The following is a 16,960-nucleotide window of genomic DNA, read 5'->3' on the forward strand; positions in this document are numbered from 1 at the left end:
ATTCAGGACTATTTTAAATGATCAAAAATACTCTCCAATCTTTTACTGTATATGCTGTAAATCACATGTGTCAAACTCAAGGCCCGGGGGCCAGAACCGGCCCGCCACATCATTTTATGTGGCCCGCCAAATGCTGATTTGATTTCAAGTTTCTAGCGGTTCAAGTTTCTAGTTTAAACTTGCAGGTTGTCTTAAAAATAAATAAATAAATAAATAAATAAATACGTTCCAGATCTATCTTTTGAACAGTTTTTACCAGCCTCTGATGTCAAAACTAGGTAAGGATGTAAATAAGCGAAAATTGCGTTTATTAGACACGTTTTTCTATTTTTAAGTCCTAAATTTTCAGGATTTTACAGAAATTCAGGGGTACGTTAAAATGTAAGCAATTACTGACTTTTTTAGACTATTTTTAGATGTATTCCGGCCCTCTGACAGAAACTATACCTACAATGTGGCCCACGATAAAAATTAGTTTGACACCCCTGCTGTAAATAAACCAAATGTACACACGTTAGTTGGTTCACTGTCAAATGGTCTTGTAATAATTTGAATATGTGTTGTGTATAAAAGGTAACATTATACTGAGGGTTATCCCCCCCTGCCCGTTGAAGCAACTTGTTTGGTACGAATGCATGCAAGGTAGAGTGATGAGAATCTCTAGCACTATAACAAATTTCCCATGTATCTTTATGCTACAGTGTGACACGGGGCAAATATTTGGATTGATTTTTTCTTTTTAAACAAACAAATACTAGCAAATACTTAACAAATAAATACTAGTGAAATCTTTTGCAGTCCCTTCTACCCTGGCTGATATTTTCAATTTTTGTATACTTTTTAATATTAAATTCTTTGTAGATTTTTCATGTAATTTTAAATAGTTTATCTTTATTATTTTACTTAATAATAATAAATACAATCCATGCCTTTCAAAAGTTTAAACATTTTTTGTCAATTTTTGCTAATGTTGGACTTTAAATGAGAATTTTATTGAGTAATAAGTTCAAATTCAGCCAAATACATTGTTATGTACATATTTGTAGGAATAATGTTTGCTACTGTTTTATTGTAATTGGAAAGTGCTTTCTGACCAAACTTGTAATTATGCAAATTATCACTAAACCTTCACACAATTGAAATGTTGTCACATTGCTAAATTAAGATGTGTGAAGAAGACTCCTAATGTGCTTATGATTTGATTTATTTGTAAAGCCAGACGTTAATATTAAGCCATGAAAAACAATTGATCGCCATTTTAGTGAATTTCAAAGTGTTGTTGAACATTTTTATCTAATTAGAACAACCAACGATTTACTGAATTACTTTTATAACACATACAATGCATCCTGGGAATACAGTATTTGCAGCACATCACTTTTCCAAATGTTCTTCAACACCTCCCAATGACAACATTAAAACAATTTGTTCACATTATTGTATATCTATAAAGAAAAAAAACAAATAAGTGCATATTTCATTCCTTGGCTTCTGCATCTTGCGCAATTGTTGTTCTGAAAGATGAACCGACGCCCCAGACTCAGGTCAAAAGTTCTCTGGAGCAGGATGATCTCTGTTCAACAAGTTTTCGAGTTCCTTTTTCTGAAAACATACGGTACTTACATACTTACAGTATGATGCTTGCACCAGCATGCTTCAATATAGGGATGGTAGAGAAAATGGATGATATTATTTCAAAAACTATGTTTATATATTTAGCCATTTTCATGTGTTTTTTAGTGCATTGTTAAAAACAGACTTATAGTCAAACATGTGCGTGCTGTGACATGTTTTTATTCAGCAGTACATATTTGCTTGATTATTTCTGTTCTGGCATTGTGATAATATGGCCACAGGTTGTGTTTATGTTTGACTGATCTTTCAGTCATCAAATTTACATTAGCTACAAATTTCTCTCAAATTACAGCTTGCTTTCTTCCTCTAACAATTGCATGTACATACAATTCACATACGTTTCTTGTGATCGTAAGACGACTAAGTGATGGATTAACTCTATCTGTTTATGAGTGAGTTCTGTTCCTATGATGCAGACACAGTAATCCAATTTTGTATGTCAGAACCCACTATAACCTAATCTGGGTCATTCCATGTCAAATCACACACACTCCCCACAGCGACCTCTTCAATTTGCCTGATTTTCATTCTATTAGTCCCTTATACATGTCAAATGAAAAATAATTTATTTGCGCCGTTTTTGTTGATGTTCTGGGTATATGGGAGCAATAACATAAAATGACCGATGTGTAAAGTCAGAATTGTTGCTTTCATTGGCGTCGAGTCATAATCTTAAAGTCATGATTTATGTCATTTTTATATTAAAAGGAGTACTATGGTTCAATGTCAAGAGTTGAAAACGGATTTTTCTCTGATGTAGCAATGCTAACATTTTAATAAATATGCCATTTGTTAGGTGTCCTCAAACTGATGGTTTTGGTGGTACATTAGTTTGGACTCAATTCCAGCGATATATTTTTGCAAACAAAAAAACACTAAGAGGGCATGTAGAGGCCTTAAATAATAAATGTAACAAACCCAAATGAACAATGTCTTACCTTTAGTGCTTTGGGTAGCTTACAAAAAGGAAGGTGTGAACATGCTTCACTGTATACTGTACTGTATAAGCATGAACACTGTAACGTCAAAATCACTGTAACAGGACCTCCTGTAGTAAACACTTATGAATTGCTTTCAAAGTCCTGTTTCAGTTGCCTCTCAGATATTAAATATTCAGGTATTCCTCCAATACAACCTTGTCCGTAGTTCTTTTAGACAAAACAATGCTGGTGATTTCCTACGTAAAAACCAAAATAAATGATCCCACAAAACATATATTTATTTTGAAGAACACCAACATAGGAATAGAAAAGGTTGAGAAAAATAAGAACATTGGTGGAACAATATAAGGTCACACAGCACATTTGTATTAATTGTACCAGGAAGCTATTTCGATGAGGCCTACTAAAATGGAACAGAGCTACAGTATCATTAATATTAAATCCACAACCATTTTTCATGCTTTGACTTGTCAAAGTGTTAGATATGAAAAGGCTTGTGACCAGAAATACACCTTCTTGTTTATCTATGATCATATCTATCTAGGATATCCATTATCCTGCTCAGTTTGCTCCATGTGGCCTGTACGCTATGCTCCAATCTTATCCATCTGGGAGTGGCCTGTTTAGGCAATGTGCCCAGTGCCTTCTGGTCAATGAAGGCTTTCTATCTTTTGAGCAAGACAATTGTTGTAAGCTGTTAATTGCTGCAGTTAATGCTCATGTGCCCCATTTGTATGTGTTATAAACATTTTCCAGAGTCTGGACATGTCTAAACATGTTCAAATGTTGAGGTGATGCAATATGACTGGTCGCACAAAAGATTTTTTTTTTTTCCCTCCTCTCCTTAAAGCCATAAAAACCTTAACTTTCTCACCGGTGTATTTTGCACAAATAAAACCTGCAATCATTTCTGCAGCACTGTGAAGCTATAATCCAGCACGGTTGCACCTTTTAAATGTTTAGTGCAATTTTGGCAATTATAAAACGACATTCAAACTCGATAGACTGTTTTTTAAAGCTTTTCTCAGTTGTTGCGTTCTTGCAATGTCCTTACACTTTTCAATCCACTTTAGCACCTTCACAGCCATTAATCATTAATTACTTGCTATCTTTTGTGCTAGTCTTAGGGGGTTTATTGTTCACTGAAGCCAATAGGTAAACGAGGAAAGCTACACCTAAGCAAATACTACTACTACTAGAATGCAAAGTGAATATTCTTGACTGAACTAAAATTTTAATACTTTAAACAATTGTGTGCGTGTGTGTGTTTTGTATTAATATTACACTAGTAGTAGTACAACACAACTACAGTGATCCCTCACTTTTCAGGATTAATTGTGACCGGAACCCCCACCCCAATATAATATTAATATGGCTGCTCATTGAGGATGAGTGGATATTATTGCGAATTTACTACAGATTACTTGAACACTATGAGAGTGAGGAGAATGAAGCCCAAGATATGACAACTGCGGCAGAAACAAATGATTTTTTTTTTCGTATCATAAAGTTTTCCTTTTTTGCTGCTGCCTAATGAGTGGATGTGTGTTTAGCCTGTACTGTGTATATTCGGTTTATGTACAGTATATACAACACGTACTATATTTGGAAGTCTGTATTAAACATGCAGTGTATATTTTGCTTGGAAATGTTTTTTTGAAAGAAACATAGCATGTAATATTACGTAGATATTTTCAGCTATTTGAAGTCTCCAACATACAGTATAACACTATTGTAGTCTGACTGGCTGTGTGCGCTTTAAGGTTTATTGTTGTTAGTGCAGTTGCAATCCTCTTTTAGGATTAAGGTAGTTTACTAATGATTGTTTACACAACAGGAATGGTTCTAGTATGCCAATGGTCTTTACTGTAAACCTATTTTATAGCCATGCCATTCGGTTCCTGGTTTTATGTAATAGCAATAGTGCATGGTTGCCCTTGAGAGCAACTGAGCTGTCTTTGATGCTGAGAACTGTGCAGGCAATGCTGAGTATGAGTCATCCGGAAGCCCACACACACATATACAGTACAGTACTTCTCTGTTGCCGCCTCTCTATGCACAGGAATTACAACATTGTCATCAGCCTTTTAGTCAGATTGACATGTTGGTTTTTTTTGGCCTTGAACAATTAATACTTGTGGTAATCTGTCAGATTGACACTAACAATTGTTGCAAACAAACACTGCATGTAGATGACCTGTAGATGACACTGCAGCTAATGATTGCTTAGTCTTTATTTGATGCTCATTGGCATAAATTAATATGTGATGTTTGTGTTATATCTGTGCATTTGATGTGAACGCACTAGCCTTCATCAGTGTCCCTGGGAGTGGACAGCTTTTATGTAATTGTTTACATAATATTCTCCACAAACATGGCCCGTTTGGCCAAGGTTGTGGGCGGAAGATAATCTTGATAGTCACTGTTGGCTGAGATTCTTGCACTCAACAACACCATGATGGTAAACTACCCTGTCTTTATCAGGCATTGTGCTCTTGTAAACAGTGATTATTCTAGTGCATAAAATTGACAACAATACTCTCTTCACGCTTAATTTAATATGAAGTGCTCAGGGTTTTAGGACCTCCAAAGGAAAGAAAGAAACACAACTAAACTAAATGCTACAAATATGTTCCAAAAATCAAAATAAATGAAATGACACCATATGTTTCTCAAGAAATTGTAATTGAAATTGTGGTTTCACACATTATTCCCACCATTTACCATCCCTTATCATACATAAATGATTTAGTTCTCCATGGTACTTCCAAGAATGATTGTTATTCATCATTATTCTCAAACTTTTTGCAATGATGAACTCGTTGTAAAATATATTTTCAGCCAAGTATCCCCAATGCATAGCAAAATGTTTTTGCGTGAGAAAAGCCACTGACTTAAAACAGACAACTATGGCGTCCATGTCTGATTTAAGGAGGCACCTACACAATATAGCATTATGATGCTTTTTGTTTCCATTAATTTGCTTTTAATTTGAGAAGAAAATGCTCATGTCATGGCATTCAACCACATCACTAAATCAGATCAACAGAAACCCTGTTAAAATGTCACGTACCCCCTGAAGTGCCTTCACGTACCACAATGATACTTGTACACACATTTGAGAAATGCTGCTCAGTAAATGAGAGCAGCAAATGGTTGTCTTTGTTTAATGGTGATATGCCAACCTTATGGACCAAACCGACTGCTGCTGTTAGCAGGAACTGTACCAGCGGACAAAAACGCATCAAAAACATTTCAAATACCAGACATAACAAGTCATGCATGCAGCTAATTAGGCTAGTAGGCACCGCCATTTTCATCATTTTCCTATATGGAGTAGTAACTCTGCATTGGGAATGGTAAATGCTGGAAACTTGGTAGCCACCCATGCCGGTCTCTATTAAATGTTGATGCCATTTGAAGTGTGTCGTGAGCAAACAAATCACTTGTTTGTTCCTTTCTATAATCTAGCAAGCATTATTATTTGGTATTTACTTACTTATTTACTTTTTGGGGTTTCTGGGTAATTTTGAAACTTGAAATCACTCTGTTCTCAGTAATAGTTTTCCATTGAAAGGTCAAGTGAGAAATCTGGTCATTCTACTGTATGTCAGTGCCGTCTTTTTATTTGTCATCACCATTTTAATCTTTTGTCCTTCTTCTTTCATCTCAAGGTTTTGAGCTTCTTCCCCTCCTATAACCAATGTTGAGCCCAGAGTGAGGACAAAAGAGTGTCCAAACCAGGTTTTGTCTCATGAGTGTGTGTGCACCATCTGGGCAGTGCCAGTGACCAGGGCTGTGGCTGTGGTGGGCCCAGCCCAGGGGGCCTTTGTACACATCACTCCAGGCCCCCATTGAACTGTGCTGAACACACCATGGATCCACAGAGGGACAAATATGGCGAGCGGCCGGCCAGGAGTACTAAAGTGTCCCAGGGAAGTCGCAGTGGACACTCGTCCCGGCCGTCGGGCTCCTCAAGCTCCTCTGGAGTTCTCATGGTCGGCCCAAATTTCCGTGTTGGGAAGAAGATTGGCTGTGGAAACTTTGGTGAATTGAAGCTAGGTAAGTAAAGGGAAAGGGGTCGTGGCAGTCTACATCATCATCTTTAGTTGAGTCTTTATAGAAACACAGGATAAAGACCCAGTTATTCTTTTCTGATGATGATATGTATAGTACATGCATGAAGACGTACTATACTCATTCGGGGTGTCAGATTAACAGAACGATTGCGACAGATTTAATTACAGACAGTTATTATTTAAATCACGTTTTAGACACTTTAATTTCTAACTTTATGCTTTCTGAAGGATGATTAGATCTGTTTTCATACATCGGGCTTCTTGTGCTTAAGTTGTTGGGGATTGGAAAAGAAAGGTCAATCACACCCTATAGTAGACACCGATTGGTTGTCATTGTGTTTGACATAACCTGATGAAGGTAGAAAAAAAAGTAGTTTGCTTACCACTGGAGGAGCAATTTAGCCTACCACATAAATACTACGCACCCAGGTGCGACTGCAGCCACAGCTAATGGTAGGAACAAAAATGCTAATCTAGCAAGCCATACCAAAGCTCTTTGCCTATCGACAAAACACCTGTGTTTGCCAAAATCTGTGATGGACAGGATTGCCGATGCTTTATTTTAATGTTAATTTCTAATTATTTGATGTTTCACAAAAGAAAACGGCCATTCCTCCTGAAATGAAATTATGCCAATTTTTTTGTTTTGTATCAGTTTTTTGATCCGTCACATTAACACAACGTATCTAAATGAAAATAAACTCTGGTTCAGTTTTTTTTTCTCCAAAGGTTTTTAATATTATATATAATTTAGATTAATTAGATCTTTTTTTTTTGTTTGTTTTTTTTGTTTTTTTTACCTAATCTCTTTTTTTTACTATCTTGACAGCACTACTATTGACAAATTTGACAGATTTGTTCTTTCTTGGTCAAACCACAACAAAGCAGAAGAACATAAAACTGGCTTACATGAGGGAACTTGTATCAATTCTCTTCTTTTTTTTTCCTTGCAAGCATAAACACACATGAGCATGGTGAAAACATGATTGACTCCTAGTTGTCATTGTTCTCTTAAAATAATATAATTTTTGCTCCACAGGTAAAAATCTCTACACCAATGAGTATGTAGCTATTAAATTGGTAAGTTGTCATTTTCCCTTTTCTCTTGAAACCTAACCTTTGGTATAAACCTTTGGTATCGTAAATGCCTCACCACCAGTAGTGACATGTACTGTAACAAGTCATAATCCTGGAACAGTTCATGAGTAGAAAATGTACTGGTCGACATAAAGAGCATAAAGTTTATGCTCTACCTTATACACTTGATTACAGAATGTGCCATTGTTGTAAGACAGGAAACATGGTTCATCAGACAAAGCGATTGGTTAATGTAGACACACTTTACCAGACTGCATGTTTGCTCATCACTATTATCATATGCAGTAAATAAACTAATGAAGTGTTATGGTACTAGTTAAACTACTATGATGGCAAAGTGACTCATGTTTGTTATTTTATGCTGGCTGAAGAAATAGTAGTGTTTAACTCATTTAGCGAAATAGTTGGAGCTACATACCTGTACATGGCAGTGTGTCTTTTCAAAACAACAATGGGCAGTGAAATCCGTTTTAGGTATACACAATTTGGAGCCCTATTGCTCAATTTTCAGATTAAATCAATAACCTTGAATTGTCCCCAAATACATTTGTATTTCAGTGAAGAAAAAAATGTTTCCGTATTAATAGTTGTTGTAGTGTCTGAGTTTTTAGGCTGTCAGCATTTGGCAAATTATCTTTGAAGTCAACGACAGTGTTGATAGTTTGCTTTTGTACTTCCCTCTCTGTCACATTAGACAGTAGACACATGTAATTTCGTAAGGCTACACTCACTGAGCCGATTGTACCGAGCGCATAGTCCCCGAACTCCCTACCATGATTCTTCGAGCCCGCATTTACAGTGTTTATGTTTAAAATACAAATACAGTAGTACATCAAATATTGTACTATAGTTCACTTTCACCACCCTCTCTCATTCTCTCTCTCTCTCTCTCTCTCTCTCTCTCTCTTTAGAACATTTTATATGATTACAATTAAAAATACTTTTCTCACAAAATGAAAGTATTCTGTTTTGTTCTTATTCATGTGCAATACTTTTTATGAAGTGTGGCTAAAATATTACTTTTAAGATGCATGCAAGGTGTTGGTTATAATTTATCATTGATGTGCCAAACTATTTGATTGATGACACTACAATACACTTTCACAGTGTTCTTGTGCATGAGCAACAGACATGCTTGAGCAAGATTCATGAAGCACTCTGTCCAAAAGTGCTTTAATACTAAATGGTTTGCAGAGTGTGAACTGGCTCAATGCTTATTTCCAAATAGTTGTAGTACATGTATTTCCTTGCTTTTGCTGAGTTTATCTATAAATCTGTCTATTTTAACAGACCTAGAGTGACTTTACCTTTTGCCTTTGTACAGGAACCAGTAAAGTCAAGGGCACCACAGTTGCATTTGGAGTACCGGTTCTACAAAACGCTGGGAACTACAGGTAGGTGACATACTTGACTGGTGTTTTGGTGTCACTGGTTTATTTGTTGTCATTTGTCGAGCAGATTGTATCATTTACATAACAGGTGATTACCCACAACTCAGTGTTGGCATGTGACATTAAACAGGTTCACCAACATACTTTTTTCTTCAGGAATGTGTGTATCTATACTGTATAGCCTTGTGTGCTGAAAGAATCACCTTGGGAGCAATACGAAAATAGAAGAAAGTTGTGGAATTAATCAAATACAGCACTAAATCCTTATATTGATTGAAATAAAGAATCTCCTGGTTATTATGAGTAAAAATTGTCAGAGCCATATTGGAGGATTTTGTTTGTCAGTATGTAGTGAATTGGAAGTAACTCGCCACTATTTCACTGTTGGGAGGATGACATAAAATGTTCAGATTGTTAATTGTGATCCGTTTAAAAAAAAAAAAAAAAAAAAAGGACGGTTAGTAATGCAATAAAAATACCACACTATTAAAGTAATGTAACTCTGATTACCTGTCTTTTTTTGCAAATGGTGACAATTTGTATAATTGACACCCATTGAAATTCGGTAGCTAGATATATAGTTAGGTAGATTGAACTACATTCATTTAAATACATTTGTTTTAGTAATTAAAACAAAATCTGATAGCACAGTGTTTCAACTCAGATTTGTATTCATCATGGCCTAAAAGCCCACAAACACACTTTAATGGCTCAGGACATCTCATCTGATTTGACTTAAGTCAGACTGATTACTGGTGCCATGTTTTAAAGGCTAGAAAGGAAAAATACAAATATATTTGAATTTATTACATTGCTTTAGAGCTCCCCTGCCCTCGGTCCATGCTTTAAGTACCGGTACTCAAATGCACACATCAGTGGCAAACTGGCAATGTGACAGGCAAGATAATATACATGAAGACAAATAGACTTTTTTTTTTCTCTCTCTCTCTCTCTCTCTCAGTGAAACGTTTGTCGATCTGTTGACGCATCTCGGTTTCTATGACATTTTTCAAGAAATTTGTAAGATAGCTCTGCTGTTAAAGGGAATGCTTGAGATGACCATTTAAAGTGTTGCTGTAAATTGGTTTTTTAAATAAAATTTTTCTTTGGAAGTACACCCATTTCACAGACCCTATGTACTGGTCGACACAGTGTGACCACTTTTGAAATGCTGTTGCATTTACTTGTGTACAATTTGATCAAGTTTATTTTATATTTGATTTTTTTTTCCAATAATAAAAACAAGTGTTATTCCCCTTTTTTTTTTTTTATTTCTGTACAAATATGTGTTGAAGCAGGAAATAAGGGAATTTGTGATACAGGGTCTTTACATTTTGGAACTCGTACCATCTCGCAGTTCTTTTGCAAAGAAGAGGGATGGAAAAGGGCAACTGTGTGGAAATTCATTAAATATTTAGAGAGTGGGTCTGTCTTTCTTAGTTCTAATCTGACTCGTCTCCTCCAGATGGGATAATGTGACATCATTGCAGATCCTCATTCCACACGGCCAATGCTGTTGTCATAGTGCCTGTGGATCGTTCAGAATTGATGTGCATTGACTCATGTCTCGTCAGGTGTTGTTTTCTATCTGTGACCAACTGGCATTGGATACTAATGAGGATAATTATCAGTCAGGCGTTGTTCCTGTTTTGTTTTGTTTTTTAAATCAAAATGTGCTGACTATTTTGCTGTAGAATCTACAAATAAAAATTGCCTCCACAAAAACTGCTGAATTTGAGGCAATGGCTGAGAGTATTGTTCAAGGTCAGGTGCACTGTGAAAAGGGTATTAGCAAGCATGTAACATTATAGCAGGAGCTTTTTCACGACAAGCACTCTTTGTAACACTACTGGACTCACACATTTCATATTGACCAAAGTCAATATGATACTTGGAAAAGATCTTGAAGAATAATTTGATTGACTCAGCTATTTTTTTAATGTATTTATTTGTTTGTATTCATTTATTCATTTTTTTTTAAAAAATCATGTGTAATTGCTACACTATTGAGCCTGTCATGTTATTGAGGCACCTTGAAAAAAGTTTGTCCCTTTTGCTTTGTTCAACCCATTTTGCTACACAATCCTAATGGCGCTCTGATAATACCCAAAATGAAAATGAGTTTGACTCTGACTCTAATGGTGTAAGAAAATACTCGCACGAGAACTTTGAATTTTTTCTTTTTCAAAATAGACATTAGAGCGCTGCGATCCTTGAGATTTTGATATATATCGACACCAAGTAAATACTTGTGCTAGCATCGTCTCTATACAGGCATCAAGTACTTTTAGGTCATAAAATATTGTTGTTGTTTTTTAAATCCTTTGTCCTATCAATAACATACGTAATTCTTTTTTTGTTGCATTCTTACAATATGATAATATTATTGAAATTTTACAGTTCGCATGAATTAACAACAGAACAAATAAGGAAAGATGAAGAGGCAGACATGGAGATTAGAATCAAAGCAGGACTAGACTCTGGTAAATGTAAATCTGTAATTATAAGAATACGTAAAAAGCAATATACTGTGCTCCAAAATAGTACAAGAAATAAATAAAACGATACTGAAAATACAAATGGAGGCAAGTGTGTCCCATGTGCATGCACTTAAAAGCGATTGAGTGTGGGACCCTTTAGAAACTATAATAAATAAATACATCGATTTAAAGGATCAATGCCAACTCGTTGGTATTAATACAATACCAATATCAACTTTAGAATTGATACTATTGATACTTGGGTTGATCTGCCCAGCCCTAATAGCCATAACGACATTGTTTTTCGTTTATCACCATTTATCATTATAGACCATCTTTTAAAATAGAAGTTGTGAGCTCTCTGTTCATAATGATGAGTCTACTTTATTTTACTTTCATTCTTTAGAAAGTCCAATGTTTTCTGTTGAATAACTAGTCATCCACTTATTTATACCATCTCCAAACAGACACGTTTGAAGCCTCCCACAGGCATGAGGTGCCTGTAGTACAATTAGCAACCCACAACACTGGATAATGGTGTCCAGAAACACACGATTGAACGTGGCATGACTCCTACTTGTCCATATGCTGCCATCTTCATATAATAGGCTGCCATTAATTCTGTACAAGTCAATTTGTGCGGTTTATTGCTGTGGGCCACAGTGACTACTACTGACTTTGAAAAGGTAAATTACCGAAGATGTTTGTTCTAAAGGGCAATTTTATCTTCAACTAAGTTGCGGCAAGTGTCAAACACACAATTTTATCACACCAAACAGTTAAATAAGTTAAGTAGACTAGTGTAGTTCTGGAATCCTGGAATTGCCCCCCCCCAAACAAAACCCATGGTGCAATTGAACATACACATTATCATGCCATTTGGACTGAGCGTATGTTATTACGTTTTAGCTGAAGGTGTGCCCCAAGTGTTTTACTTTGGACCCTGTGGGAAATACAATGCCATGGTTCTGGAGCTCTTGGGCCCAAGTCTGGAAGACCTATTTGATCTCTGTGACAGGACCTTTTCATTAAAGACTGTCCTAATGATTGCAATCCAGTTGGTGAGTTGTTCACAATTTCTTGAAATCATTAGTCTTTTAATAAATTAAAATGAATTAAATTAATTGAGTTTACAGTATGTATTCTGCCAACTAAACCTGATGGTTCTCTGTATTGAACTCTGTATTGTTTTTATTGTTACATTTACTTCCTCTACAGATATCTCGAATGGAGTATGTGCATTCTAAAAACCTCATCTACAGAGATGTAAAACCTGAAAATTTTCTCATTGGACGGCAAGGGAATAAAAAGGAGCACATTATCCATATTATTGACTTCGGCTTGGCCAAAGAATACATCGACCCTGAGACCAAAAAACACATTCCATACCGAGAGCATAAGAGCTTGACTGGCACTGCTCGCTACATGTCCATCAACACACATTTAGGAAAAGGTGGGTTTTTATAACGCTTGGGATTTTGTCCGTTGGTTTGGCTCTTGAAAAGTGTTCATCAGTCTAAGGTATTAAATGTTTTGATGTAGAGCAAAGCCGGCGAGATGACCTGGAAGCCTTAGGTCACATGTTCATGTATTTCCTTCGTGGGAGTTTGCCTTGGCAAGGGCTCAAGGTAATGTATAAAATGAGTTTAGTTTTGTATTAATTAGAATGGGTTTAAATGTGTTTATCCACAGTGCAGAAAGCAGACTATTAAGAGATTTTGTTGCACCACAGGTATGAGTCACTGTTTTAAAAACCATATCAACACCCTAAATTGGCCCAAATTCCACCAATGAAATAATTAGGAATTGGGGTACACCAGTTCCTCTGGAACCTGATATTTCAATGTACTGTACCTTAACATTTCGAGCAATTCTATGCTTCTTCTTGCATTAATCACTCGTGGAAGGCCCTGGTGCATGAACACAGTTAGGTTCATAACTGCTTGAATGCTTAGAGGGGAATGATATGAAATGAAATGTGCCCTGACCTCAATCTCATCTAACCTCTGCTGTACTTGTGTTGGCTGTCCTACAGGCTGACACACTGAAAGAGCGATACCAAAAGATTGGAGACACTAAACGAAACACTCCCATCGAGGTCCTGTGTGAGAACTTTCCAGGTATCATACTATATTTACCAGTTTAATGCTGATAGACGCAGCTGTAATCTTTCAAATATTCCGCAAAATTGTCAGTTTTGGAATTATGTACAAAACCTTATGTAATTTATAGGTCGTTATAAGCATTGCTGTAAGTTGTGTCACCTATCTTGAATTCGTACCCTGTGTTATTGTTTTCATCAGAGGAGATGGCCACCTACCTACGATATGTACGGCGGCTAGACTTTTTTGAAAAGCCCGACTATGAATATTTAAGGACGTTATTCACAGAATTGTTTGAACGCAAAGGATACACCTTCGACTATACATATGACTGGGTCGGCAGGCAGATAGTAAGTAACATGTCAAACATGCAAGAAGAAATATAAAGACTACCACATGTTCATGAGTTGTGCGTTCTTTCTAGCCCACGCCGGTAGGATCTGTCCATATAGACTCTGGTACATCTGCGGTCACAAGAGAAAGCCACGCCCACAGAGACCGGACCTCAGCACACCCGCCAATAAGAAACCAGGTATGAAAGCATTTGTATATGGGATATGTGGATTCAATGTGTACACATGGCTACAGGAATCTCCATTCAAAAAATACAATGCTGTAATGGAAGGTTTGACTAGAACTCTGTAGAGTTAAGATTGATGGCATTCAAAGCTTATAAATTGACAAAGCTACCTACTGATACAATATACACAATATGACAAGCGCTCAATACAGGGGGTCCATCCATCCCTTTTCTGTAGCCACTTATGCTTATCTTTTATTTTAAAAGGTTAAAGGTAAATGAAATGTGTGCTTTGGGTGCTAAAGCAAAGCGTTACTGTCTCAATTGTATGTGTGGTACACTTTTTTAGTTTTTTGAAGAAAAAGACTATTGAAGAATTGTCTTTTTCCCATTATGAAATGTTCTTGTCTTCATTTTTGGTTCTACGAACATAGAAAGATACGAGCTTTTTATAGTATGTCTTAAGTAGTTAACTTCAAAGCAGTTTATATGTGTTTGTTTTTACGCATTTTATATATGATGTGTCTTTCGTTTAATTTAAAGGCATACTTTAGATAACATTAGATTGCTTGAAATGGATTGAAACCAGTAATAGCGTTGAGCACTCTTGCCATTGTGTGTATTTTTGTTTACAAGATACCAATTAAGTAAACTAAACAGGTTTGTTTAGGTCTGAAACACCGACAGTTTAGTAAACTCTTTACTTTTTTGTGGTACATACAAGACCTATTTAGACACTTCTTTTGGTCTTGGGCACGTTTGTGTTTTTTTATCTGGCTATAAGCCTTTCTTGGTTTGTTTTGGCTACTGTTTTGTTGAGTTATTTGTTCCTCCAATTGTCATTGTGCTTTGCATGAACCTGGCCTTGCACACTCAATTACCCATCTTTCCTAATTCAACTATTCCATCACTCCTCCCTCTCTCGTTGCTCTCCCAAACCCACTTCTCCTCCCGTCACTTGACTTCCTCGACTCCTGAGCAGACAGCAGCCTCTGATCGACGAGGAGCATGGGAGGTACAGCCCACTCGCCAAGCAAACTCCTCTTACCTGACCTCCCACCTAGCAGCGGACAGGCACGGGGGCTCAGTGCAGGTATACACCCCTTCACCTGATCAGCTCGTCTTCACCGTCCTGATCTGAGGCTTTAGTCCTGTCTTGTAGCACCTCAGTGGCACTGTCAAGTGCTTTGGTGGCCTGTACATAAGATTGTGAGCATCCAATACTTTCTTATGTCGTCACACAGTTTCTGTGTACATTTAGCATTCTGATCATTGTAAAATTCTTATTTTCAGACAAACTGGGATAAATGCTTTTTGCTGAGGAATATGTAGTTGGTGTCATAGGTGATACCAACTTATTTTAGGAAAATTGCTCATGTTTCCGTTCCAGCTGAAAATCTGTCTGGTCTCTACTTTGTTTGTAATTCTAAATTTTGTCTGATGCAATTCAAGAGATGAGGTGTATGAGACAGAACTATGGTTGTTGTTCGCTCACATTTCTCTACCTCTGGTTTGTGGATGTCTTTTTAAAATGTTTTCACCCCCTACCCCCACCACCACCATATGCATGTCATCATGCCCCACCCCACAGATGGTGATGATGCCATGTAGCAGCAGACTTTGAGCTTAGATCTAACCTGTTACGGCATCTTTGTGTGCCTCATGAAATCACTTCTTGCATGTTGAATTACCACATTTACTTTTTGAAGCTCTGAAATGGTTTTAAGGAGAGCAGCCTCCTCCCAATACAGTTGGAGACCTTAAGTGCTGATTACAATCTATTCCAGGATGCTTGATGACCTCTGATTATGCAGACTTCAAAGCGCTGCCAAAACCAGTGAAACGCTAATTTGATAACAATGTTTAACCATATTTTAATGATTAACAAGGAAAGAATAATGAGTGCATCTCACAGATTCAAGTCAATTTTTAAAAGTAAAAATACAAAATAAAGACAACTAAACATTCAAAAAGCAAAAACTGACTAGGTTTATTGGATGATAGATGCTAAGAACTAAGCTCTATTAAGATGTAATGTTTCACAATGTCACAAATGAGTACTGTTTGAATTTAATTTTTCGCACGCTTTGGTCATTTAAAGTACTAATAATAAATACTAATACATGTTTTCATTAATACAAAATGTACTGTAATATGCTATTATACAGATAACAGAATGTGTGATTAGAAGAGCTCCCACTGCGAAACAATTGTTTTTATGGATCACACTTTTTTTCCAGACAGATAAAAGTACAGATGCTCAACTCTTGAATAGTCACTGATACCATGTACCAATATCAACAGTACTTTCAGACCAATACTGGTATCGATTGCCACGGCTAGTACTAATACCTTGAAATAAGGCCGGGTATCGGCCTTATACCATATTAGTACTCAACCCATCCCTTATAATTTTTTTTTTTTTAATCTGAATCATCTCACCTTTGAATTTTATTAAGCACTCAATTAAAAAGGCATTTTGAAAAGATTTTTTGCCTGATGAGCAGTTACGTTTTTTATTACATATTTCTATATTTACTCTTGATTACCATGATTAATATGAATTAATACATGAGTAATGCAACATTTTTTTTCCCCATGAATCAAGTTCATTAACATTTTAACTTTGACATCCCTTGTGATTAGGTAAATTCACAATAATATACAATTCAAACCAGTATGCAGGTGTGTTTGTAATTAAAAGGATACCTTTG

General features: G+C 36.3%; 1 protein-coding gene across 2 annotated transcripts in view; it reads left to right on the plus strand.

The window, feature by feature from the left end:
• csnk1g1 (casein kinase 1, gamma 1) overlaps nt 1-16,960 on the plus strand; it is a 28,087-nt gene that overhangs the window by 1,772 nt on the left and 9,355 nt on the right. For both annotated transcript variants that reach the window (XM_088412236.1, XM_088412237.1), the window contains exons 2-11: nt 6,251-6,638; nt 7,695-7,735; nt 9,078-9,147; nt 12,534-12,685; nt 12,843-13,077; nt 13,167-13,252; nt 13,660-13,744; nt 13,928-14,076; nt 14,151-14,258; nt 15,229-15,339. In XM_088412236.1, the coding sequence (XP_088268362.1) occupies nt 6,452-6,638; nt 7,695-7,735; nt 9,078-9,147; nt 12,534-12,685; nt 12,843-13,077; nt 13,167-13,252; nt 13,660-13,744; nt 13,928-14,076; nt 14,151-14,258; nt 15,229-15,339 (1,224 nt within the window). In that variant the 5' untranslated portion in view covers nt 6,251-6,451. The remainder of the gene's footprint in view (nt 1-6,250; nt 6,639-7,694; nt 7,736-9,077; nt 9,148-12,533; nt 12,686-12,842; nt 13,078-13,166; nt 13,253-13,659; nt 13,745-13,927; nt 14,077-14,150; nt 14,259-15,228; nt 15,340-16,960) is intronic.

The sequence above is a fragment of the Hippichthys cyanospilos genome, chromosome 4 (assembly GCF_059441005.1).
Source record: "Hippichthys cyanospilos isolate Australia breed blue-spotted pipefish chromosome 4, RoL_Hcya_1.0, whole genome shotgun sequence".
In the NCBI taxonomy this organism is placed as follows: Eukaryota; Metazoa; Chordata; class Actinopteri; order Syngnathiformes; family Syngnathidae; genus Hippichthys; species Hippichthys cyanospilos.